Here is a 26,737-nt window from a genome sequence, read left to right as displayed (position 1 = left end):
ATTTTTTTTGGATATTTACCATAATAATATCAGCACATTAGCTACTCGGGTAAATATATTTGAAAACAAAAATGTCCTGAAAAAAAAGGAAGTCAACGAAAGGAATTTTTTAAGAGATAATAAAAAAAAACAATTCTTTTCGCATACGCGAATACTGGCGTTTATTTACAAAAATATATAGTTATATATTTACAAGTAAAAAAAAAAAAATTGACTGAATCTCGTTCGTTAGTTTTTTTTTTAACACAATACTATTTTGGGAACTTACAAAACGGTAGCAGTTTACATACATTGTCGTTAAATAAGTACAAATAATGCACGGAGTCTATTATGTAGTAGTAATAATTGTAATAAATAATAAATATGACGTGTGTACTTCTGTAATAAACGAATACTAAGCGTTTATAACGCAAATATTATAAACATTTACAATAAGATGAGATGGTTGACATCGTTCAAATAAAACGAGAAATGCAATGTTACATTATTCAAAATGAAATAGCAAAAAGTGTAAAAGTAAAAAGATTAAAATGACGATTTGTGGGTCTTAATCGAAGACTTGAAAATGTTCCATTTTTTTAAAAATGTTTATAATCAATTGGTTAGCTTTTGTTAAAATAACATTTTCTCCAAATAGTGTTGTTTTTTTGTTGCGGGCGAGCAACAATAAATAAGTTATGAAATTAATAAATATAATAATAAAAAATATTACAAAATATCGTAGCACGAAAATAACTATACAAATTATCAAACTAATCAGGCACGTTAAAAAAAAAAAACATACAACGACTAAAAAAGATATTAGAGCGCTACCAATGTGAACGGGTCAAACGGTTGTAAATAGTGAAAAATTAGGTATTTTTTTCTTTATTATATTTGCGTTTAAAAAAACGTTATGAAAAGCAATGACGTTTTTGTGGATAAAAAAAAAACATCCAATTTTGTTATCATCACCGTTCGACCTGTGGCCAAAGATATTATATAAAATGTGTACAGTGCAGTATATATTATTGTATATATGTAGGATACTTAAAATAACACCTACTTGGTAATGACAAAAAAAAAAAAGTAGTTCAATTTGTTTATTACGGTTTAGCTGTTTGGGCGCATCCGAGTTTCGAGGCCTAATTTTTTTTTTTAACAACGCGTTTCTATTTTGATTTGGAATTATGTAAACACATTTTTAATCGTTCAAAAAAAAAAGTGTAAGCATTATGGTAAAGTTTAATAAAAGTTTGTCTTAAGCGGGGAGGAAAAAAGCAAATGGTTGTCGGTGACGCGTTTTTAATATTTGGCCTAACACTATAATAATACTTTAAACGCCATAGTTTCGACGGCAAGGAGTCTGTGTTACCTTAATAATAATATTGTAGGACGAGCATTGGTTTTAAAATATACAACTAAGCGGTCTTATCAGTTATACACAAAAACGGCGACCATTTTATGGGGATTCCCGCCCTCCATGAACTATGAAGAGCCAAGAGGGTACCTCTGTTGATGGCGGGAATTTCAAAATTGGTGGCCGTTCTTGTGTATTGAATGGCTTTTCTGTATGTACATTTTAAAATCAATAGTATGAGCGATTCCAAAAAAAAAATACTGAACGTTCGTCGAACAAAAACAACCCGTTTAACGTTAATACTACATCGTGTTATGGTTAAAATAATATTATTATGTTGTAAATGAGCTGATGGGTTTTTATTTTGAAACAGTGCCGCCAACTTTAGCTGACCTCGTGAAATCTCGTATAAATTGAGTACCTATGTTATAGTACTGTGATTTGTCCAATTTGTAAAACGGTGGGTGGTTTTTTTTTTTTTAAAAGCCGTTTTCAAGTGAAATTAGATTCTAAAAAAAATTATACATAAATAGAAAAACATAATCAAGCAATACAGGTAAATAATAATAATGAATCTAATTCTCGTTAGAGCCTAGGAACTCGTCTGACGGAGCTGTGACGGGCGCGTCCGCGTCCGCGTCGTCGTCCTGTTGCTGCGGTGCCGCCATCGTGGTAACCGCCGCTTGTACCGCGACCGTGGTAACAGCCGCTTGGACCGCGACCGGTTCGGGCGGCGGCGGCGGCGCGGGCGGTTCGGACGGTTCGGTTTTCTTCGTTTTGCCCTTGCCCTTTGCGCCGCCGCCGGCCTTTTTGCCGGACGCGCCGGTCTTCTTTTTTGTCCGGCCGGCCGTGTCCACTTTCCTGTGGCTCACGTTGTCGCACCGGTTTCTCTTGCAGTCTTCGTCCTCTCTGTTCCAGGCGTTGCCGCCGCCGCCACCGCCCTGGCTCTCGTCCGTCTTCTTGTGTCGGCCGGCGCCGCCGTCTCCCGTTTTGCCGTCGGAACACTTGCGCTGTCTGTCCGGACGGTGTTTGGCGGTGGGCGGCCCGATGTGCGGCGGACACACGTGGTGGTGCCGCAGTCCGTGCGCTGGCCACTCGCCCACCGGCTTGCGGGACGCCAGCAACTCTTCCACCCGCTTCACGGGCACCGGCTGGGTGAGCACGCGCGTGTACGTGGACAGTTTGCCCATCGTCGCGTTGGCTTTGACCTGCACCTTGCGCGGCGTCCCGTGCTTGTTCAGCGCCAAGTACAGCGTCCGCCGGTCGTTGGTGTACCTGACCGACGTGTAATGGTTGTAGTGGTGTTGTCCGATCATCTCGTTGAACACACACTCTTCGTCGAAATCTTTCTGTAACAAACCACGACGAAAAAACCATTAGCATATATATATATCCATCTATACAACGATAAAAAAACATATTACACATTATAAAAACCGGTAAAACAAAAAATGTTTTGGACAGTAAGACCATTTTTTAACATGGATATGTTTTTGAGCTGGGGCGTCATCACGACACCGGAAGGCTAGATTAGCGAGGGAAGTGAGCAGAAGAGAGGGAAGCGGAGAAAAAGGAAAAGTGAGGATCAGTGATAGTAGATTAGTGATAAGATACAGTTTAATAGTGGCTGTTTTGAGAGGCAGGGGGTCTACCGGAAAGTGGGAATAAGGAGGCAGAAGAGAGAGAGAGGGGCAAAAAAGAGAAAGTGAGGGTAGTGTAAGAGAGAAAATAATGGAAGGGATGAAAGAACAGGGGTAGAAGGAATGGCGAGGTGAGGGGCAGTGGAAGGGAAATTAAGGGAGGGTCGAAGGGGATGGAAGTAAGGAGAAAGGTAAAGGAGAAAGTGAGGTGAGAGTGGAAGGTAAAAAAAAGGTTTTCACTTCTTCTAAGCACAAACAATGTAATCATGATTTTTTTTTTTTTAAAAGAATTTTTTTTTTCAAAACCATAATGTAGAAGTTTGGGTTAAGTTTTAAAACGTCAAAGAGTGATAACGTTTCTTTTTTATCTATAAGTCATCAGCTCATAACCCCTTATCATAATATTATTATCAACCGAGTATTATAATTTATTTATTAACTCTTATCAGTCCCAACCCTATCTTATCCTCTATCTTATCATCTCTTTTCAGCTTCCCCTCCCTTCTAGCGATTAAATAATTTGTTGTTTTACCACAGATTATTAGTTATCGTGTGTTAGAAATGGTCGGGGATTAACAATTATTAGCTTTAAAAATGTACACTTTAAGTTAAGTACGATTCTTATAAAGCGTGGGCAGACTCTAAATAATACATTTCTGCCAGTGTTCTAAGAAATCGTCATCCTTTTAAAATATAATAATATTAACGCTTAAGTCCTAAAATTACGACAAAAAATACAAAAAACGAAAAACTTTGCACTCATACTTTTTAAAAAGAACATAATAAATGTTTGGATACATTTTACAATTTTTTAGTGTATCAAAGATACGTATTAGACTCATGTGTATTCTAAATTTCATTCTAGAAGTCCTAGAATTGCGCCTAAGTATAAAAAACGTTGAGATGAGGTCAAATACGTGTTCAAGAAGAAGATTTAAATTTATTATTTTGTTTGTGCAACCTGGCATAAGCAATAATTATCTCATGCACAATTTTTTTTCCGTCGGGTTAATTTGAAGAAAACAAATTCTATTATTTTTAGATTTATTCGTTTCCGTTCGCTCAGAATTCGAGTCTGGTCATTTTATAGTAGTCATTATATTATTCTAATTTATAGCCAATTCATTTTTTTTTTAAACCTCAGTGCTGCGTCTTCCTGATTGCGCACCAAATGAATGTAAACAAACACGTGTAAGAAAATGTTCAATGGCGGCCGTTAAGTTTTTGTACATTCCTAACCGTGTAACTTGGCATAATATGTTATTTTAATCTTTGGCAATGTGGCCATACAGAAAAAAATGTTTAACATTGAAATGTAAACCGAAAATAATTCCTGTTAATATAAAAAAAAAACCAGATAATTTCAAATAATCAATTTTATGTAAATCGAAATCTGCCATTTGCCAATAAGACCCTAGTCAAGTGCTTTGAATAGATTTTGTTAATGTTATTATCACAATCGATAATTATTGCGCTTGGACTGCCAACTATGCGGTGAACTTAAAAATGTCGCATCGTTTCCAGTGTTAATTGAACAAAACATGACTATGGATATTATACTACTGTACTTGTTAATTCATTATACATTTTTATATGCACAAGTCACCATGTTTTCAGGGGATTAACACGTCTTAAGGTCAAGTGAAGGTAATTTTACACGAATGTAAAATATCTTTTGTACAAATTAATAACTTTATTATTACGTACAAACCATATTTAGGTCAGTATAAGCAATTTTTTGCCAAAAATAAGTTTAGAGATGAGTTTACGCTTTATAATTATTAGTAAAATATTGAGGATTCCTTATGTAGGAATAAAACCACTCTTGGCCTTTTAAGTATAACTTAACCAAAACACAGATGGAAAATATATCGTTAAATGATAATCTATTATATTTATATATGGCTTCGATATTTAAAATGTTCTATCTATTATTGATTTATAATACGATATAAGAAAGGATGGTAGAGATAAGGAGTGATAACAGATAAGGAATGGCATTAAGAGATAAGGAGGAGTGATACGTTTTTGGGAGTGGATAGGTGCCATTGAAGAGGAGGAAAATTGTTTTTTTGGTTTTTTATTGTACAAGTTGAGCCGGACAGAGAATAACGTTTGGGATTTTCAAAACCAAAGTTTTAAAACTATAATATTGTTAAACATAAAACGTTAATTTTGAAATAACGAAAAAATATGTTTCATCGTGCAAAGGCGAGAGGATCTATCAAAACGCAAAAAAAAAAAAATAAAGTGTTAACATATTGGCAAACATCACAAACGTCTGGCTGTCCATTTCAGCGTTTTAAATTTAGAAAACATTTAAAAGACAACACCGACGGCCGCGTTCCGGCTAATTGCGTAAATTAATTTTTTTTTTACATAATAAAAAAATACCTACACGACAAATAATCAAAATTCACTTGTAATTAACGCACGCGGTGTTGTTGCACCATCATAGGTGTGTGGGCTGTGTTTAAATATGGGTTTACACCAAAACCGTATAACAGACGAATGATAATAATATTGTAAAAAAAATCGACGATTATTATGAATAACAAGCTTGTCAGACTTGGATCGACGCAAACGGACGTCGGGCAGCGGTTGCGCGTTATAGGCAACACCACGTTTAAAGTGTTCGACTGTATAACGACCTTATAAATATTAAAATAGAGAAACTCTCGGTTCGTTAACAAACAAACAAACAAACGGGTGGGAAAAAAAAGAACGATTTAAAGATAAAAATAGTTTTCCTATATTGTGACATCCGAAGTCTTGACGGATGATGTGCGATGGACCGATAGAGGTATTCCTTTCCGAGTGCTGCTTCTGCCTACGCCCGGCGTGTCATTACGATAAATGTAATACATTCTTATTGCGCAACATTTAAGTAAATCAGTCGAGAGTGCTCCAATTACCAAAAAAAAAAACACACATGCGATGCAAAGCGGTAGGTATACGAATATCATGCGGGGGTAGTTCTTCCTCGTGTGGGGGTTGAATATTCTGCGCCAATAATATATAACTCATACGGTTAGTTTTTAAAATATACAACTAAGCGGTGCTGTTGTACACACAAAAAACGGCCACCGATTTAACGCGGGATTCCCGCCGTCAACACGGGTACCCTCGTCAAAGTTTACCACCCGCCAGTCCATAACGCACGACTGGGGTACCTCTGTGGACGGCGGGAATCCCACATAAAATCGGTGGCCGCTTTGGCGTATGGCACGGTGCACATCTGTACATATAGTTATTTAAAACCAACGTTCGTACCGAAATAACGCGTGGGGTGGGCGCGCGAGCCGCTCTGTTCGGTGTAAGTAATAAATAATAAAAAAAATTTAAAGCCGCCCGAAATGATTTACGGACCCGAGGAAAATTTTAATGTCAAAACCGACTAGTTGGCAATAAAATTAAAAAAAAAAAAAAATAGCATTTTCGCTTTACCAATAAAAAACCGTCTCTGTCTTCGGAAGGATTCGGCCACCGGCGACCACCGGTCCTTGCCGTCGTCGTACATCATACACGTCAAACGGGTAAAACGAAAAAAATAAACCTAACCTTTGGCGAAATTCGAGTGCAAACGCAGCCACGACAACAGTGGTCGAAATTTCCTGTGTAAAGTTCTCGTGTTCTTGATTCGTGCGGTGGCCCTCGTTCGTTTGGCTCGCATTCAATTTTCTCTTCTTAGACAGCCTACTTGCATACTATATTGTCGGACTCAATTAAGCCGAGACTCATCCTTACCTAACCTAACCCGCATCGTTTATCGATTAAATCACAACTCTAATTGGCTTGTCTCTCACATTTCATAACATGATAACAAATACATAACATGTATACAACGGAAAAAAGCGAAAAAAAACCCAATATAACTTAACCATCCTAACGTAATCTAGCCTCTCTTTTTCATTACAAATCGTATATTTGTCACCTTCGACCGTACCACATCAAACCAAAGTCTAACCTGACCAAACTAAAATATGTCTAACTCTCCACTAAATATGGTCTAAAACAAAAAATATCCGCAGGTTTGTAATGACATTTGAGAATTGCAACAGTATCAACTACACTGGAGAGCATTTGATAAACATCAGGCACAAGTATTTTGTGGCAGCTGTATTTCTTACAGCCATTAGAATTCTTTTGCGAGAACTCAAATTAATGACAACACGGTCATATGTGACCGTGAGTCGACAACTCTTACAATACAATTACAGAAGAGCGTTAACGAATAGAAGGAATAGCTAATTCGATAATCTACAATTTGTTTTTAACAGCTTAGGCAATGTTTTACAAAACAAGTACTCATCATAACATTTTTTGCTTTTTATTTTGTCTATATCAATCAATCGCTGACCTAAAATCATTTAGAACCCATTATATTCAATCTGCTTCTGCCTAACTGTGTTGGCTCACCGGAAACATTTAAGTGGGTGAGATTTCCTGTCAATTTGCAAGAGCTTCGTGTGTGTTCAAACGTTATATCTACGATTATTCCTCAATTCTCTCTTTTGTTGACATTTCAAACAGGTTTTTTCTTTTTCTTTTTCTCCAAACTAATATATTTTAACACTTTTTTATTGCGCTTACTTTGCACTTATATGTATGTATAAGTAATTTATTCGATAGCTTTCACCACCCACTGGTCAATTACAATAAGGACCTAACATAAACACACAAATAAATGACTGTCACAATATTGAAAATTTAAAAATAGTTTTTCCGCTGATAGTAAAAGCATTTTTGTCAGTCTTGAACAGCATTAAGTTGTAATGAGGAAGAGTTTTCGAGAGCTCTCGACAAGATTAACTAACTCAACACGTGCTAGAACTTATCATCGAGTTAATGTATTAATTATATAATACAATTTAACTAACCAGGTTAGATTACATTCTTTTGTCAGTGTTAATACTTCAATATATACATATTTTATTTTAAATTGCTTTCCTGTAACTTTATCAAATAAGAAACCCTTCTTGATTTCACTGTTATGAATAATATAAGACAATAGAAGTATATCAATTTATTATTGCACTTTCGATGTAAATAGAATCATAAATAATTGCAATTGAAAGCACAAAAAAAAACAATTATACGAATCAAGAATTTCTTCAATAGAAACGTTTCGATTAATTGAGCAGTAATGGCCGTAATGGGCTGTTATGAATCGGCGCCCAATAAATATTTAAAAAAAAGACCTCGTCTGTGAAAACATTACAATGTGTTGAAAATAAAATATTCATCGTTACAACTAGATAGTGTTAACATAGTGCATACATAAAATTGGAACAGACAGATAGTACAGTTTACCCTCAACGGGGGGAAATTAATTATAGAAATAATTTGAAAATAAAATAATAATTTGATTTTAAAAACCGATAAAAACATGATTACACGAATACACTTATCTACCTACAAGATATATTTGTATGAATATCCCCCTTAGATGAACGTTTAAGTGAAATTATTATTAGAATAATATTTCAATACAATAATAACGACAATGTTGTTGAGGTATCACAAAGCACCACGCGAACCTCACCCCTTTCCGGTTATTTGCCACCGTCTGACAAGTGTAAATGAAATACCTTAAAGCGTGAATCATGTAAACAGTACAGGTATTATTTGGCGCCATTGTTTACCCTGGGATTTAACACTTTTGGTGCAAGTATTTACATAAAAAAATATACCCAAACTAGTGTTACAAGTGTTTTCTACAGTCCACGATAATATTATGTATTTATTTATTTGTTCATTTACGATTAGCAGCTATTAAGATACTCCAAATGAATTGGACAAATAAGAAGAAACAGGAAAACAATAAAAGTGTATGACGAACGAAAAACACTTGAATGTCGAGTGCAGCATAAAAGTTAAGTCGACAAAAATTTAACTTGGTTTAACTCAGATCTAACGTTAAAGGCATTTATACAAAATTACTTTATTGAAATAACGTTATTAGAAACTAAAACTTAGCCAGTAGTTTTATATAAAATTGCTCTATAAAATTAGGGCACTATGATATCAACAAATTATAGCCCATTTGTAAAAACTCAATTTTTTAACCGCATTTTAAAAGTTAATTAATTAAAAAAAAAAAATGATTTGAAATCCTATCGCCATAATATAGAATTACAAAAAAAATATTGAACATTGAAACTGCTAGGGCAGTTAAAAATCAGTTAATTATTGTAATATTAATAATTATTACACCGAGTAAAATATTACCTTGACCTTAATTGAAAAAATTACAAAAGTTAGTCTAGTTCTAGATTTAATTTATACTAAGCCGATTGAAAGTGGTCTGGTTTTTTGACGTTTTACACCAAAACGCCTGACAAAATGTGGACTACATTATTAGATTGTGGTGTTAAGGGTTTTCGTTTTTGTTTGTTTTTTAATAATGAACAATTTTTCAAAAGTAATTTGTTTAATTTATAAAAAAACCGAATTAAAAACCAACCTCTTTATAGTATAAATATTAATTTTTTTCAAACACAAAAACGTAACCAATTTTTTTTTTTTTATAATCACTGCCACGTTGAGGATATTTAAATATTTAAAAAATTATTTTTGTATAATATGTAAAAAAAAAAAAAACAGTAAGACCCCGAGTGAGGTTACAATTTGTGTTAATTTGTCACGGGCGTTTCACCGTCGAGTGGTCGACCGTTTGTCTACACGTATAGGTACCTAACCTATACACATTAATTTAACTCTAATATAAACACATACACACGTTTAACCCCGTCCCCGTGCTGGGTGGACGGTCGACATAAGAAATTACTTTTAACTCCCTGAAATATTATCTCGGGGCGCGGGGCGTGGGGGGGGATGAAAACGATAAAGTATATATTATATACAAAAAAAAAACACCGACCACCGCGGCGCGTTTTTTTCTTCCTTGTTGCCGGTAATAAATTGGTGTGAAAGACTCTGTTTAACCGGGGGGGGGGGGGTGAAGCAAAGGGAAATAAAAACCCCTCGGCGTAATAATAATATCTATATACGTGTAATATACATTTCGGTTGTTTGTTTGTTTGTTGTTGTTGTTTTTTTTTTTTAAGGGAAAAATAGTAATACCGTAAACAACCACCACTCGGTCGGACATCGGATGCGCACATGATAATAATATACCGGTTGATTTGGTCGGCACACCACCCTATATAACTGTCGCGGTGGTAAAAAATATTATTGTCGGTCGCCGGCTTTTATCCCGTGCCGTGTGTGTGTGTGTTGTAGGTGGCAATAAAGTATAAAACAAGTAAAAAAAAAAATACACTGTACGATAATTTAATATATATATATATATATACATACACTCCACAGAGGCTTTCAATTAGACCGAGGAGTACCACCAGAGCACGAGCTATAACCGTATTAGTCTTGACAGGAATTAGTAGACGATATCTCGGTGGTAAAAAACACAGCTTCGATTTCGAAACGTTTTAATTTGGCCCCGTCCACCGACAGACTGTATTATAATATTGTTATTATTGTTTTACTCGAATTCCTAATATACACTTGTGGTCTTTGATCGGTTCCGCTGCCGGACGACCGCCCACACTAATAGTGATGCGCGATATCCACTATTTTAAACAATAACACAGATAAGTATCGCCGGATTTGGTATAATCTGTAGATTAATAATATAGAGCTGTAACAGCCCTGTAGGCGAGCGACGGGTGGCCACTTTAAATACAATTAAAATATTTTTTTTGTTTTTTTAGGAAGTCGTTAATAAACACTGCACGCAGTTTACCTAATCCTTATCAAATATATAGAATTTCATACGATAATGTGATAATATTATAACTGATAGCAATAGTTTTCGTATCACACGGTTGCTGTGGTGAAGTGAATTAAAAATATGTACCAGAGAAATGTAATTTTGTCATTCTGATCACACTGCAGCTCGCCTTTTCGTTTACTTCATAATATTTTACTTAACTAAAATTATGGCTATAAAGCCAAAAAAAAACTTCCAATCATCGTTGGGGGGTTGCGAAATGGGTATAGCAACGACAAACATTACAACAGGTAATTATCTCATGTATTACTATAGTATAGGATGACTTATAAGAGGTATTAGTTCGTTCAGTGTCCTTATTATTCGAACCGGTCGACGTTAATAACTATAATAAATCGGAAGTAATTCACCGATTTCACTACATCCGGAGTGCAGAGCTGACAACTTTGTATAAATATATATTTTGTATTCATATATTTGAACAGCTATTGAATGGTCAAACCCTCGTGACCCCACGATAACTGTGAATTATTTTTTTATATTACATTGGGCTTATTAAATTCGAGTTTACTTAATACACTATATAATATTGTTATTTATTTGCCTCGAGTACCTTATATGCGTTGCTCGTTTCAGATTTTAGAAATAACATGGTATTTTATTCGACATTTATTCCAAAGCGAAACGGTGATATCATTATTATTATTATTATAGATTTGTACTGATCTCGATATTATATTTATATTTTGGTCTATCGTTAGAACGTTCTTAACTCATTTGCATATACCTACTTATGTGCATAACAAAGCGTACCTATACATACATTTATACATACTTATCATTAATCTTCACCATATATCCTATATAATAAATATATATATATATATATATAAATATGATTATCCTTCGCCTACCACACTCTCAGCATTCCGATCTGTCGAAAAGTCTTCCTGTGGTTTACAAGTATAGCATCAATCTCTTGAGCAGCGTACGGCTATATTAGTCTTTATATAAGTTTTTCGATAAACTCTATGCTGGAGTTTACAATTATATCATTTTTTTTAGATTTTTATTCCAATCGTTTTTTTTCAAACTCGACCAAGACGATTTTTCCAATTTTTTTTGTCCGTAAGTGTATTTTTTTTTTAATGTTAACAACGACGATGAAACCCCTTAATTTTTCTCAGTCTGTGAAAAACGATTTTCAAAGTTCCAGTTTCTATGTTTTTGCCTTGTGGTCTTCATTTATAAGCAATAGCCTAATTTCCCTTTTTTTTTTAGTTGGGAGTGTATGGCGAAGGCGAAGAAAAAGAAGATACCTACGGTTTTTTTCATATTAAAAAATTATATTTCATAATGAACAGCTACACCGAAGACTATATTTAAGATGTCGGGCAAAGACGAAATGCCGACAGGTTAACTATTTAATAATATATAATATACTTAGCTATACAAATAGGTACAAATTCGGTCGACAAGTATATATTATGTTTACTCGTTTTTCCTACTACTGCAAGATACGTGCAAACGATTAATCAAACCGACAAGTTTTTCTAAGCTTAAATGAATTGATTTTTTTTCTATCAAATTAGCTGTCCGTTCTGGAGTATGTATTTATTCTATCAACATAACGTCGGAAACGTGTCACGTTTTATTTATTAATAGCTGGTTTAAAACGCTAGTGCTGTGTTGCATTTTTTTTACGGTTTTAATCACGTGCAATATACTGCACAGCTTAATACAGCTATGTACGTTTAATAGCGAAAATTAAATTTAAAAAAAAAATAGCGTTAAACGGACATCTCAATAAAAACGAGTGTAGACCGAAAACGAGTTTTGTGCGTCGAGCGATGGCGGGAATTTCGTTAACTATTATAGTTATCACAATATGATATTATATTTGAAATTAATCACAGCGTATTATATTTTATACATTATTCTTCCAACCCGTATAAGCCACTGATAATAATTGAATTTCTAAATCAAACACACAAGATGTGTGTAAAAAAAAAACTACGGTCGGCTACGGTGGTCCGTTCAAAAGAAACGCCGCCACCTCGGGTTATGTGTTTAAAATTATTAAAAAAAAAAATTTACATACATTAAAAAAAATATGAATATCAGTCCTCCTCCAGTACTAGCGCTTGCAAGCTATAATACTATAATATAGATAAATTTAATTGCGAATATTTAATGACAAATGCGACGATTGTATTCGGTTCATAAACGTTTTTTCGGAGGCGGGCAAACGTCTCGCAATGAACGTTTTTGCAAGATAATACTTTTTATTTTATATCACCAGACATAATTGAGCCGGTATACATAGTGATCCGTTTAATGTAAGACAAAAATCGTTTTCACTCTACCACACAGTAACGTAGACATTTTGCTACGGTAAAATGATACTCTATTCCCCTTATTTTTCTTAAGAAACAAAAAGTTTGACTACAAATTTTTAAGAAAAAAATCATACCTGAACTGTCCGATTCTCAGATCTTTTGCTCTAAAACTACACCTAAAAAAGCGAAATAAAGAAAAAGTATCCGACTAGGAGAAAGGCTTAGTGATATTAAATTGATCTATACTGGTTTGGCTGGGTTGTACCGATAGCGTATCATCCAAAGAATATTCCATACCCGCTATTGGACATTTTTCTAGAAAGTTATAGCGCGCTAAAATTTTAAGTTAAATAATTGTAAATTTTTAGGGTTTTTTTTTGTCATTTTTCGGCCCAATCAAGTACCTTTCAAGTACGATTTCTAATCTATAGAGTTGCTACATGCGAAGAAATCAGTTCACAGGCTTAGAAGAGCTGTTTGTAGTGCCAGACACAATGATAAAAACATACCATTGTAAAAACCCACCCTCTCAGCTTCCCAAAAATTACGAAATTAAAAAATTAAAATTCCGAGAAAATGAGCGTCTTACGTTAAATGGATCACTCGGTATATAAGACATGTAAAAAGAAAACAATTACACGTTGTCTCGTTAAGACCAAGACGACGAAAATATATTATGCGGATTCATTTAGTCGGGTTCAACGGCCGAACTAATTATATAACAATACAAATTACAATATATATAGGTATAAATACAGTATATCGCAATTCATTGATATTTTTTTGGCGACACTGTCTGGCCGGGATTAATCACTTTCTTCTATTCGGTGGTTATGAGCGGCGACAAAGGTTTGTGGGAGATAAGGTGGACATTATTTATTATTATATCAGTTATGTATAAATCCCAAAAGAAAGTTCGATCTCGCCGTCGAAGGACAAGCAAATTGATTTTATTTTATTTTTTTACCTAATTAGTTTAATATTTAACCTAAAGCGTACTATTTTTATATATCTGGCTAAAAAGAAAAAAATGTATAGAGAAAAGATTTTGGAAATAACATAACCCGCTAATGGAATACTTTAATTTAAAAAATGTATGCGATTTAAAAAAAACAACAAACTCATTGGAGAAAATTTCATACGCGATTTGGATCTGGTCAAAACAAATCCAAAATAAAGGATGTATTTTGGATTGTATTCCGAACAAAAATTCAAATTGGGTATTCCACGCCAAGTGAAGTTTTCGTCAATATGTGTAGTAATTATCTATTTTTTTAAAAAAAAATGTACATGCCTAGGCCTTTTTTTGTGTACTTAATCTCATAATAGTTGAGGAGAACAGAGAGTGGGTGGTGGGTATACCAATAACTTTAACCCTAGATTTGTTATACTAAAACACATGGACTATTCGAGTGTTTTGTAAAAAAAAATAAACTACTTAAGGAACATAACAAGTTTTGAGTATTTTTAAAGTTTTCTGGGTAATACATATTTAATTTTTATCTAACACTTTTAATCGAGTTGTGTCGATGCAATCTACAATGTTTTTTTAACGAATTTTTTATTAGACACCCTTTGATTTACAATTAACCCGACCGAATTGGAGAAGAGATTTAAATTGTATAATGTTCGTTTTTCAAAAACACAATACAGCAATTATCATCGTTAATTTGTCAAGTTAGACGGTACAGAATAATATGAATCTGATCGATTAGGCTTTAGGGTACAATAATAATAATTTAATGTCCGTTTATCAATGAGTATTAAGATAATGCTTAAAAAAACGTATTCTTAGTATAACGGATTGTGTTTGTGCTGGCATAATATCACAGCGTGGGGACTGGATTAACGGATATCCACACATGACGTCCCCTTAGGTAGGTATTTAACCATTCGTTTTAACTGTGCCGACTTGAGAATGGGGCGGCTCTTTGTAACATTTTAAGGATTATCAATGGACCGTCGTGGAACTAAATTAATACAGTAAATTATTATGACGTTATGTTAGATTGTAATTTTGCTAAAATGTTGTAACAACGGTTATAACACTGAAAACATAATCATTAGTAGGTATATTGTATTTGCATAACAATTTCAAAAAAAAAGTCTTACTTTTCAAATATAAAAAAAAGTATCATGTATAGCAATAATAATTAATACACGTTATGGGTTTAATTAAAAAAAAAAACAACAATCAGGACTTGTGACGATTAACGAATGTCCTCCTCTTGGCTATTTGTGCTATGTGAAATCGCGTGTAATAGATAGGCGCACAATGTGTTGTGTATAGTATACATATTATAATATCACGTTTACCGGCTAATTTCAATACTTGAACGAGTAGGTAGTTTAGTAAGGTTTACACAAACGAGATATTCGTTGCATATTATGTTAATTTTATTACGTTTAATAGCATTCGAAGAACGGACGGAGCGGCGTCTAATCTAAATGTAACACAAACTCAAAACTAACCGCACTGTCGTTTTAGGTAATATGAAGTCCTATAATTTGTCCTGTACATAGTAATTATTATTGGCGATAACACAACAGGTCCTGTGCACGATTATCGAGGCGGCCGAACGACCACCGTTATAATATGAGAGTATAATATTATACCTACGCCAAACGCCTTGAGTAAATACCGCTGACCGATATTAACATAATACTATATAGATGTGCATGTATATTGTAAATTAAGTTGTTTGTAATTTTTTCCAGTCTAGTTTATTATAATTAAAATGGAAAATTCTCGTCGATAAAATACAATGTAAAACACAGCGCAACACTATTATTTTGCCGGGTTAATTGCACCTAATTATAGGTATCCGAAGGTCGCTGATTGGGTCAATGGGGTCCGGACCCCTCCCCCCCCATCGACATTTTCGGAAAATCTGGATAAACGATCAGAGCAAAATAATGCCGTGTTTTCATCTACTGAAGTTATATTACAAAAATGTGCTTTAAAGGAAAATATAACTTTATATGGACCAATAATCTGGTATTATTTTTTAAAAACCTTTTAAAAAAGGGCAAAACTGCACTTTGACCGTAGTAAATTTCTAGGCTGGTATGTGTGAACATTTCAGGAATGTTTGGCTGGGAATAATTATGACGTTTGCAATAAAATATGCAACGACATTAATTTAATAATATATTATATAAATTTATTACCGTGTGGGTGATGGGAAGACGACTTAATTTTGGGTAGACTACTACAGTCGAGTCCGGTTTGAAATCTAACCTTGGCGACTGTTTTATGATATCCTTTTTCCACTACAATAGAACCGTTTAATTTAGGTGCATTCATTTGACGACAAGTGGGATTACATAAATTTAAACGGCCTATAAAAAACACGCATCAGGACCCAAATGATAAAAACGGCATTGTCCCCAAATCTATTTTATCACCCATATACCAAATTATTTTTATTTCCATTGTAAGGGGGATATTGCTAAAATATGAATTAATTTAAACCAGTTAGGGCGCGTGAAATGAATCGAAGAAGCGTCCGTCTTCCGCCGAAAATAATAAACTATACATTCTTTACATTTTCAAACTGACCTTCACTTGTTGTACAATAAAAATGCAAATTATCTCTTGCAATGTCTTCATTTTAATTTTTTAATTCCATACTATAACGGCCGCATGTGTTCTACGCCATAATTGAACAAGGCGTTGTTAAAAAATCAGTAAAAAAGAAATACTGTATGTTGAGATGAAGTGAACCCCTTCTTTCGGAGTTATGTGGATTTAAAGGCTTTTTACGAAGAATAAAATGACACATAAGACCGGGTTGAACTAAAAAAAAACTCTTCAAATTCTCTCCGATGCTCAGCGTTCGTCTTAGCCGTATCTTAAATATCTCACAGATTCAAACTCCGTTTTATTGGAGTATTTTTAGTGCGCGTTAAGTGTTCGTTCACACTTGAATTGGTTAAATTTTCTTACTTAATTATCTCAGTTATAACGAAACATATTTTATTTTATACTTACTGCCCGCGCACCCGGCTAAATAGTTTGCAAGCTATTATATAATACATGTTTAACCAATACATCCAACTAAAATGCTTGAGTGTAGTAATTAGTGTAGTAAAAACCATCTCAACACGTTATAATAAAATATCTACACGGATTAAAACAAGTTTCTAGAATATCAACCTGTAGTATTTAATAGTCTTTAATCACGATCAAAATATGATATAATGATGTAGTTTAATTAGAATAAATCAGATAGTTAATCTCACAGTTTGTGATTCAATCAGATTGCCAATTGTATTCACCAAAGTCCGATGTACAGAAACCTTTCGTTGCCCACGGATTAAATCTGTGGCGACAGCAGACAATGAATAGCCTGGCGAAGGGTTGCTTTTCATTCAACGCCGACACTGTGTTGCTTGTACTAAGCTGTAACCTGTCACATTAATTTCTGTAAGATTACTTCAACGATAGTCAATTCTTTTTGTTACCCTCCTCAAAGAAATTTCACTTAATTCAATTCGTTAAAAAAAAGTGTTTCACAAACATTTCTGCTGTGTAATACCGAGTGCAATGTATTCGCAGTTCTTAACTTATTAAAGTATTTCAGTACTCGACTTATTTCTGTGGGTTTGACTTTTGGTAAGTCCGAAGTCGTTTAAAAATCAATACTCAAATGCGCGCTTTCACATGTATTGACATTCATATCGGTAATTAAATACAATATCTCTCACATAATATTATCTCTTAGCACGCCCCCTTATCACTTATTATCTCTTATCAGTCAACCATAATAGATAAGGAGTGATAAAGATGTGTGATAAGGAGGACTGATAAGCAGTGATAAGAAGGTACTATACTGTCGGGTTTACCTCATAATTAGCATTATAACGGTAAAGGGTTTGGAAAATAATCGCATTATGTGTCATTCTTTACAGATTAATTAAAAAAAATGTATATATATTAGTATTATTTTAAGCATAAGAACCCTTACCGAACCGTAAAGTAGACCGCAAGCGTCCATACACAAGTACATGCACGTGGCTACTCCTTGAATCTTCAGCTGTCCAATGTTCACAGAAATTCTTTGTAGGATAACTGTAAAAAAAAACAATACACGAGTGTTAATTTTTTAACAAACTTTCCTTTATTTATTGCAATTTTCGCCATGGATTTTTTACACATTTTCCCAACAATAACGACACGTTTGATCGAAACCGACATCTAACTAACAATTATTAACGTGCTCTTCTCTGAGTCCTCATCGAACGGGCATGCTACGGATTATACTTTTGGGCTAAGAGATAAGAATTTTAGAAGCATTTTATTGTTTTTCTTTTAAATTTAAATAATTGTGTTAATGCATTCCGTACTGAAATAATATTATAGGAGTAGTCACACGCGGTAGGTATAAAGGTATGTATTTTTTTCCGGACGAACCGGTTGCCGTTCAATAGAACCGTATGGTACACACGCACACAAGTTTTTCTTTATTTTTTTTTTTTAATATATTATATTTTAATCAATTTCCAAAATAGGCGCCTCTTTTAACAACGACACGATTGAATACCGACCGCCCCCTAAACTGTGTGAACCGATAGAAATGGGTCCTAAGAAAAGTAATACACACAACTCTTCTGGTCGCTCTCGGAGTTGTTGTTGTTACTTGTTCAACGGTAAAATGTTTTAATCGTTTTTAAATAAATATGTACATATACAAATGTAGGTAATAATGTACACTTCTACGGTTGGCGGTCCAGATAAATTATTATCGAAAACTATTTTCGGGTCGTCCCACGTCACTTGTCAAAACACACAAAAGTTCTTATGGCGTTACCTTTTCCACATCGAGTTATTTTGTATTAATTTAAAAAACTTCCGAAATTCGTAACTATTATTAATTAAATTACAGAATATTTACATGTTTTAGTATTTGACAGAGTGCTATCAACATTGAAACTTATTAAATGGGAACGTATATAATTCATAAACTTTTAAAGTTAAGAAAATTTGATGAACATTTTTACTTTTCGATAATTAGCTTAGGATAATTACTTTTCAAGCAATAATTATACTTTTAATTATAATAGTTTAAAGTGGAATATTCTTTAGTTAATGTACACTTAATTCGACGAATGAATAAAAACCCTCAAAAAAGGGGGGGAAATTACACTTAGACCGTAATCAATTTCTAGGTATGTTGTGGATTTGCCTATTGTTGACAGCGGTAACGAATTATTAGGAAAGACACATGCGGTCTTATACTGAAATTACAATTTTAAACACATTACAATGATTTTCATCGATATTTTCCCCAGGCGTATTCGAAATACTTTCCACAAGTATGTGTGTGTCGTACTTATCTATTTTAATGAAAAATTGTTATGAAGTATTTACGACCATAAACCTGAGCTCGTAATATGACAGGTAGCACGACTATAATAATATGGTGTTAAATCCGTCCGTGTTAATGTGGTCACAGGAAGTTTTTACAGTTTTGAATTATTGCCGTAAGAGCCTTTACCGACTAGAAGCATATTATCAAAGTAGTTAACAAACGTTACACATACACACATTAAAAAGTGAAACTTTTTCAACGCTATTGTGTGTATAACAGTCGACGATGGTTATGACAAACGATCGTTCGTCCATAAGCCATTGGATTTATATTTTTAAGTACACACACAGGCAAATCTATCGTTGACAAGAATATTACACGAGTAGGTTTACCGCGTACAGTGTACACACAATAGGTCGAAACAGTGAAAAGTTTCCCGTTCAGACTACTTGGACCGATTTCCAGAATCCAGTCATAACTTTGGATGACCTAACAGGTTTCTCGTGCGAGGAGATTATAAAATATAATATAAAGTTTTCTTTGACGTCCTCCCTCCTACTACGGGTTCATTATGCAATAAAAATAGATAAATAAGAAAACATAAAAAAAAAACTCCAAACTTTATGATTCTATATTGTGTACACATGGATCTCGATAAATTGTCATTACATAGTATTATACTATACACAAGTATAGTCTGTCCACATTACAAGATTTACACGCACACACACACAAAACTTAATTTAGGACAGACCTTTAAATATTGTTATCTTTATGAACGAACGACTGACAAGAGATACGACAATATAAGAATATATTTTCCCCTCGTTCTTTATACGTTATCTTATAGGACTGTGGACAGGCACTTTAAGTAAAAATATTATTAGGATCTGGATAAAACTTCACTTTGGCAAAACATTTTACTAAGTTTTCGGACTCGTTTATATTTTTACTATTTTTTTTTTTGTTAGGCGTTACTGCCTAAAAACAATTTATCCCTTTCTCCTTATTTCGAAACGGGTCATAAAAATAAATAAAGCAGATATTATCAGCTGTATAGACTACTGAAATGCAATTAACTTTAAAACCCTGTCCAATCAATATTATATTCTAAGGCTTCGCCGCCATTTTTAAAGCTTCCAAATGTAATCCGATTGCTTTTACGATGATTTCAATGTAAAAAATAAAAAAATAAAAGGTACCATCATAAAGTCTTCCATATTTCTTCACACTACTTTTATGTCGTAGCAATAATTAGCTAATGGATGGAATTATCGAGAAATGTAATAAAAGCAGAAGATTCGGCTCAAAATTTATGTGGAGGTTTCTTGAGATAAAGCATAATCGATGTTTAGTCCAATCAAAAGAAAATATCACTTCTTCGCTACAAGCGGTGGAAAACTATTTTGTACTTCACGTTTTGGGCGTAGTATTTGAACTAAAAAAATCAGACTGAAGGTAAATGTGGCCCTATAAGTTATGATATTTATTTTCCCCTCCAAAAATGTCTACTTGTGATGTTAGGTTGTAAATCGAAGAAGCCTGATTAACTTGATTAAATACAGAATATTGTTACGGGTTGATACTAACGTTAAATTTTACTTATACATACTATAAACAGTACGTTTATTTACAATTTGTATAGGTACATTTATGAAAAAAGGAAATATTATTAGAATTCAGATAATTATTATGTAATGGTTTTATTGGTATAAATTTACCTAAAGAGCTTTTTTAACTATAACTTTCAACCATGGTTAGTACCCACTGTACCGGTGTTTTTCAACTCCATATGTCAATTATAAGGGTGATTTTAATAGCGAAAATGTCATTTTTACATAGGTAATTTTTAGTTCCGTTGCAGAGCTGAGAGACTTAAGTTCCTACGATAATGTGTTTTCATTTATTTATTGTTACGGTATTTTCTAAACCAATGAACCAATTTCTTCATGTGGCAAATCTATAGTTCAGAAATTAATAGGTTTCTGCGTGCCATCGAAGCAACAGCCAACAGGTATCCCGTACCAGCAAACTAGTTTCATTATGTTGTTAAGTACGCTATATGAGAAACAACATGATCAGATTAAGCGTTGATTTGAAAGTGATGTTATACTCCAACATGCACCGTCCCCAAAATGCTGGATTTTGTTCAGTGTCTTGTTTTTTAAACCCGAAATGTAATGTAAAAATTGTTGTGGTGACCGAATGTCAGCCACGAGCCGATTAAGTACCTAATTATTATACTCTGTTCGTTGTTTTTCCGGGTTTAGGTTCACTCCGTGGGTTCTCCGATTGTCTATAATGCGACTGTGAACTGAGTCTGAAGAACCGCTTTTAGAGCACACAATAAGTCATGCATCATAAATAATAACATACAAGTTTATGTTGTCATGTGCATTATCGGTACACTCAAAAGCTAGCACGCGGCGGTCGGTGGTCCGTTGACCAGCCAGTATTGTTAGGTATTATGATTAGTACTTGTATAGAAGTCATTAATTAATTGATATCCCACCGGCAATGTTGTGACACGCACCCTCGTAAAAAATAAAAAATAAAACAAATTAGAAAAAAATCTCCCCATAGGTATATAACATAATATATACAATTATTATAATATTACAATAAATTAGAAAAACGATTTCTATCGTTTGCCTATAATATATTAATTAATTACGGTAGATTTTTTTGATTTTTTTTTTTTTTTTACTCGACTTGACGTTTTTTACAAATCGATTACCACAATACGCATTATCTGTACGGACGTCTATTATAATATTATGTTATATTATTGTGTATAATAGAATACATATTGTAAAGACACCACCTCGTAACCACCACCGGGCCCTTCTGGATAATGTTATTATATGCTCCATCACTTGTGTACTCTCTTTAGTCCGGCCGACCGCCGTGTCTGTGTGGTTTTTTCACCGGTACGCCTTTTTTTTTGACGTTAATAAACACACCACGGCGCATCACAGGACAGATGAATGAGCATTTACCGGCCACCCCTCGGTGTCATTGTAGTATCAAAATAGGATATATAATATGTATAGATAGTTTTTTTTCTTCATTAAAACGCACCGGTCATCGCCCGGTCGACTGTTGTTTTTGTTTTCATATGTCTAGTTGCCGTCGACATATCTAGTTCGATTATTATTTCTGATAAAATCACTTTCCGTTCAAAAGCATTAAAAATGTGCTTAAAATTACATATTTTCGAGTATTAGGGTGGTGGATACGATACCCGTGTGATTGTAGGTACCCGTTGACTGTCGATTCACACTCAACAAGCTAAAAATGTACAACGATCAAAGTGTATTTTCCTCCGTCGTTTTTCGGGGGGTTTCTTTAACAACAAAAAAAAAGTCCGAACACAAAATCGTTTAAAAATCGCTCATGTTATAGCCCCACACTAGCCGTACCTTCAGTCTAATTTTCAGACCTTACGTCCTAAAGCTACATTCGAAAAACAGAACAACAAAGTTTCCACTCCGACTTGCGGGAGACTTTATCAATAGCTGTTAACTATACTTTATCAGTACATTTAAAATTAAATTCTAGCAACCAGCACTGTATTATACTACGCTTCCAGCTAAGGGTGAGGCCACGAAAGTTCAAATTTTCACAAAACCCGTTATTCTAAAAGTGGTACAAGTATTTTTCATACAATCTGTAAATTGTAATGTATGTATTGTACATAATATGCCATATTGTATATTAAACATATTTACTAAAAAAAGTCTAAAGTCAATAAAAAAAGCTATAAAATTAAAAAAATACATTTTTTTTAACTCCATCGATATTTTCTTTTAGTATTGTTTTTAAACACAATTTTGTTTGTAGCAGAGATTTTAAACTATCAAACTCTTTTGAATTTGACCGTTAGAAAAACAACAAACGCACTTGTGTTGCATCACCCTGTTGTATATTTTTCCAAGTTTAGAAAATCGGTTATTGACTTTGATCGATTACAACAAACTTGACATCGGCGAACGTAGAAAATATATAGATTTGTGTTTGTTTTATATAGAAATCGCCAATGACACTATTGTAGATGATTTATAAAACGAAACCATAATATTATGTTCTGCGTTCAGCTTCGATTGTATCTGCCTTTGTGATTCTAACCAGGTTAGTAACAATAAGATTATATAATTGGTCTACGCCTGTATAAGTCAATACAATGACTGTTCTTCTGGAGCGAATGGTTGAAATCATTTTTTTGAAAAGAGTAAAATCAGACTCAAGATACAGATCAAGTACATAAGATATTTATTTTACAAAATATTCATAAACGTAATCTTACTCTTTTATAAGGTCTTTGGCCCCAAAAGGCTTATTATTATGATATTAACGTTCAACGCATGATATTATCATTATAAGTTTACTGCGCAATGTACAACGTTTATTTTTTAGTGTTTTATTAATTAAAATGCCATAAAACTATGAGAGACATTTTAATCGCTTCGTGGAATCGTTGATATTTTTTCTACAACTTGTATGCTGCTGGTGAATTCCGTATAAATTATTTTGAAGTGACATATTTTAATGTGTGGTGTGACCTGCCTTAATTAATGTCGCCTTGGCCAAAGGAAAATGGTATAAGTTTTTTTTAGCAATAATTCTCAGAATTAACTAAAATTCTCATACTAATATTTGTGGAGCCGACTGAAGTGTTATTACATTTGCGTTTATGTGTTTTGGCAACGGCCAAAGTTTATAAAACCTGTCTAAATAATCGTTATCTATATCTACAGACAACCTATTATTAAAAAAAACAAATTTAAATCGACCGTTTCGTCGTTCCAAATGTGTAAAAATTGTGTCACAAAATAATAACCGCAAAACTCCCAAAAATAGTAAGGGTAGGTATGTTTTTCTATTAAAAAAAAAAAAAAAAAAATACAGAAAAGTTAGTCATTTTTGTTTAAGCTTTTAATTTGCCCAATTTACGATTAATAACGATATACAAATTAAAGGTTAAGTGTTCGATTATCGACTTAAAAGGCTAATAATAAACAATTAATCGGTAATTAAAAATAATATTATTCAAAATGTATAAACGTTCTGACTTCGAGAGAGAGGCAAATTTGTTTAAAGAAATTGATTTAACGAATGAATATTGAATAGCATTGTAAATTTAAATAATTGACAGAAAAAGGTGACCATTTTTAATTTTAAAGGTCGCGTACAACCTAACCGGTAGATATCTAGTTGAAGGCACATTATAAAAAAAGGTTTTATTCAATCCGATAGAGAAACTTATGGAATAATTAGTAGCTAAAACTCGAAAAATCCGGATTATCCGGATTTTTAAATTTATTCCATAAGTTTTGGTTTTCACGCTTTTTCATCAAATATGTATATAATTATGGTATTACGGTGTTTATAATGGAAATTTGCAAGGCCCCAAAATGTTTTTGTTATAATAACATGGACGAACACACACTACAAATATTAAAGTATAAAAGTATCGATGGCCACCTCTGTCTAGCTTCGGTTTGGCTTGGCTTGAGGCCACGCTGATAACCAGAAAAGACATATTATTATTTTGTAGGTCCAGGACCGGCGACCTCACAAGATGATCGCCGGTTCGATAATATGTAAGAAAAAGTGACGGTCTTTGGTCGTCATACGTTATTATCGTTTCGCTCATTGTAGCCGGGCCGAGGGAATACCACAAAAAAATATATACACAAGCAAAAAAAAGACACCTTTTCCCCGTTGGGAATTTTTTCGGTAGTCACCGCCGCCGTCGCGTTCCCATACAAAGACTTATATTATAACTGTGTATTGGCCCGGTGGAGATGTCTTTTTACTCCTTATTATTATTATTTTTTTTTTTTGACCAGAGAAACAAAAATATGTCTGCAGCGACCACCAGGACCGCGGCGTTTGCACCTAGGTGTAAATAGGACAATTACTTCCAGAGGCCAATTGTAAGGGGCGGTAATATATTTATAAATATATAAAAAAATGGATAGGGAAGAACTGGTACACAAATTTGCCACAAAAAAACCAAGGAATAAAGAATAAATATATTTTAATTGAGAATAATTGCATTTTTTCAAAGTAGATTTAAATTATATAGTAAACCAAGTTGTATTGTAAAACATTGTAAAATACTCTTGAGCTATTTTTTTCTATTTTTTTTTTTTTTGATGGGGGGAGGGTGGTAATAACTATTTGCACCGCGATGACATAGGTCGTGCCGACTGTATGGCAATGTTATTATTATTATTATTATGCCACACCGACATTGAGATAATCGTGATGTCTACGCGACGATTTGTCTCGGTCTTAGAGATGTGCGGACATTGTCCGGCCCCCCTTTGACGGTCCCAGAAATCTCCAAAGACAAATGACCCGGTAGACGGCAGACCCTAAGAAATGACAGTTCAAAAGATGGCAGCGTGATGCGTTCAATGGATGCAAGTCATACGCACGCCGCGGTGTATTCGTATTCCTTGTTGCGCCATTAATCTCAAAATCATTTCACTTTTCTTCGTCATATAATATTTATTGTATAAATCATTTCACATTGAATTCACCGTTTTTTGGCAACAGTCTCTCGTCCCGTATAATATATGTAATCCTATTTAAGCACTTCTTCTCGCGTCTTATACTCTAGCCGTGTACAATGTGACACATAAGTCCCGTCCCACACGGTGGTAATTACAGAAAATGTATAATATTTGTTTGCTTCCACGTGATGCCGATAAGGTATTTTTTTATAATCGAAAAAAAAACACTCAACAAATTAACTTGTCCTTCAATTTAAAACAATTTGTATGATGATTATATATGATTGATTACTATATTATACGATGTAACTATTTTGATTATTTTAGTTTTTATTTTATTTTTTTAGCCAAATTGAGATATTTAGAAGATTTTAAAGATATACTGTACACGTCTCGTAGCATAATATATAATGACATGTGCGTTCTGTGTGAGCAGACCATGGTGTTGTTCCCAGCAAACAAAATTTACATTCGTTCATCTTTTTATGTACAAATGTTTATTCAATTATTATCACATACCTACACAGTATGTCAGAGTCTACACGGGATTTTCGGGAATCCTTACAAGGATCATTACTATATACGTACCAAAATGCGTTTGGATCATTAATCTTTTATGCTAATTGTCGTCTGGTCTGGTGGTCTGATCTGTCGGCCAAATGCACAACACTTAAACCTATCGATTTTTACGCGCGAATAACGAATGAATTTATGTGTAGTGTATAATATATATCCTATAAGAAATATATATATATATATGTATTTTTTTTTAATTTTTGTTCTTAATTGATATTGATGTATGCGTTCGGTTTAGTTATTTAACACCTA

General features: G+C 33.7%; 1 protein-coding gene across 1 annotated transcript in view; it reads right to left on the bottom strand.

Annotated features, from left to right (window-relative positions):
- Window positions 1–1,774: 1,774 nt before the first annotated feature.
- Window positions 1,775–26,737, bottom strand: part of LOC126846379 (uncharacterized) — a 57,897-nt gene continuing 32,934 nt past the window's right edge. The window contains exons 2-3 of the mRNA XM_050585736.1: window positions 18,042–18,145; window positions 1,775–2,688 (exon numbers count right to left, since the gene is read on the bottom strand). Coding sequence (XP_050441693.1) covers window positions 1,915–2,688; window positions 18,042–18,145 — 878 coding nt within the window. The 3' untranslated portion in view covers window positions 1,775–1,914. The remainder of the gene's footprint in view (window positions 2,689–18,041; window positions 18,146–26,737) is intronic.

Source organism: Adelges cooleyi, unplaced genomic scaffold (assembly GCF_023614345.1).
Source record: "Adelges cooleyi isolate 19-005CV unplaced genomic scaffold, UGA_ACOO_1.1 ACOO_flye_CR_arks_rails_tigmint_CR_PRNA_9, whole genome shotgun sequence".
NCBI classification, from domain to species: Eukaryota; Metazoa; Arthropoda; class Insecta; order Hemiptera; family Adelgidae; genus Adelges; species Adelges cooleyi.
The sequence above is the reverse complement of the archived record's forward strand: the minus strand, read 5'-3'. Positions and strand labels throughout refer to the sequence as shown.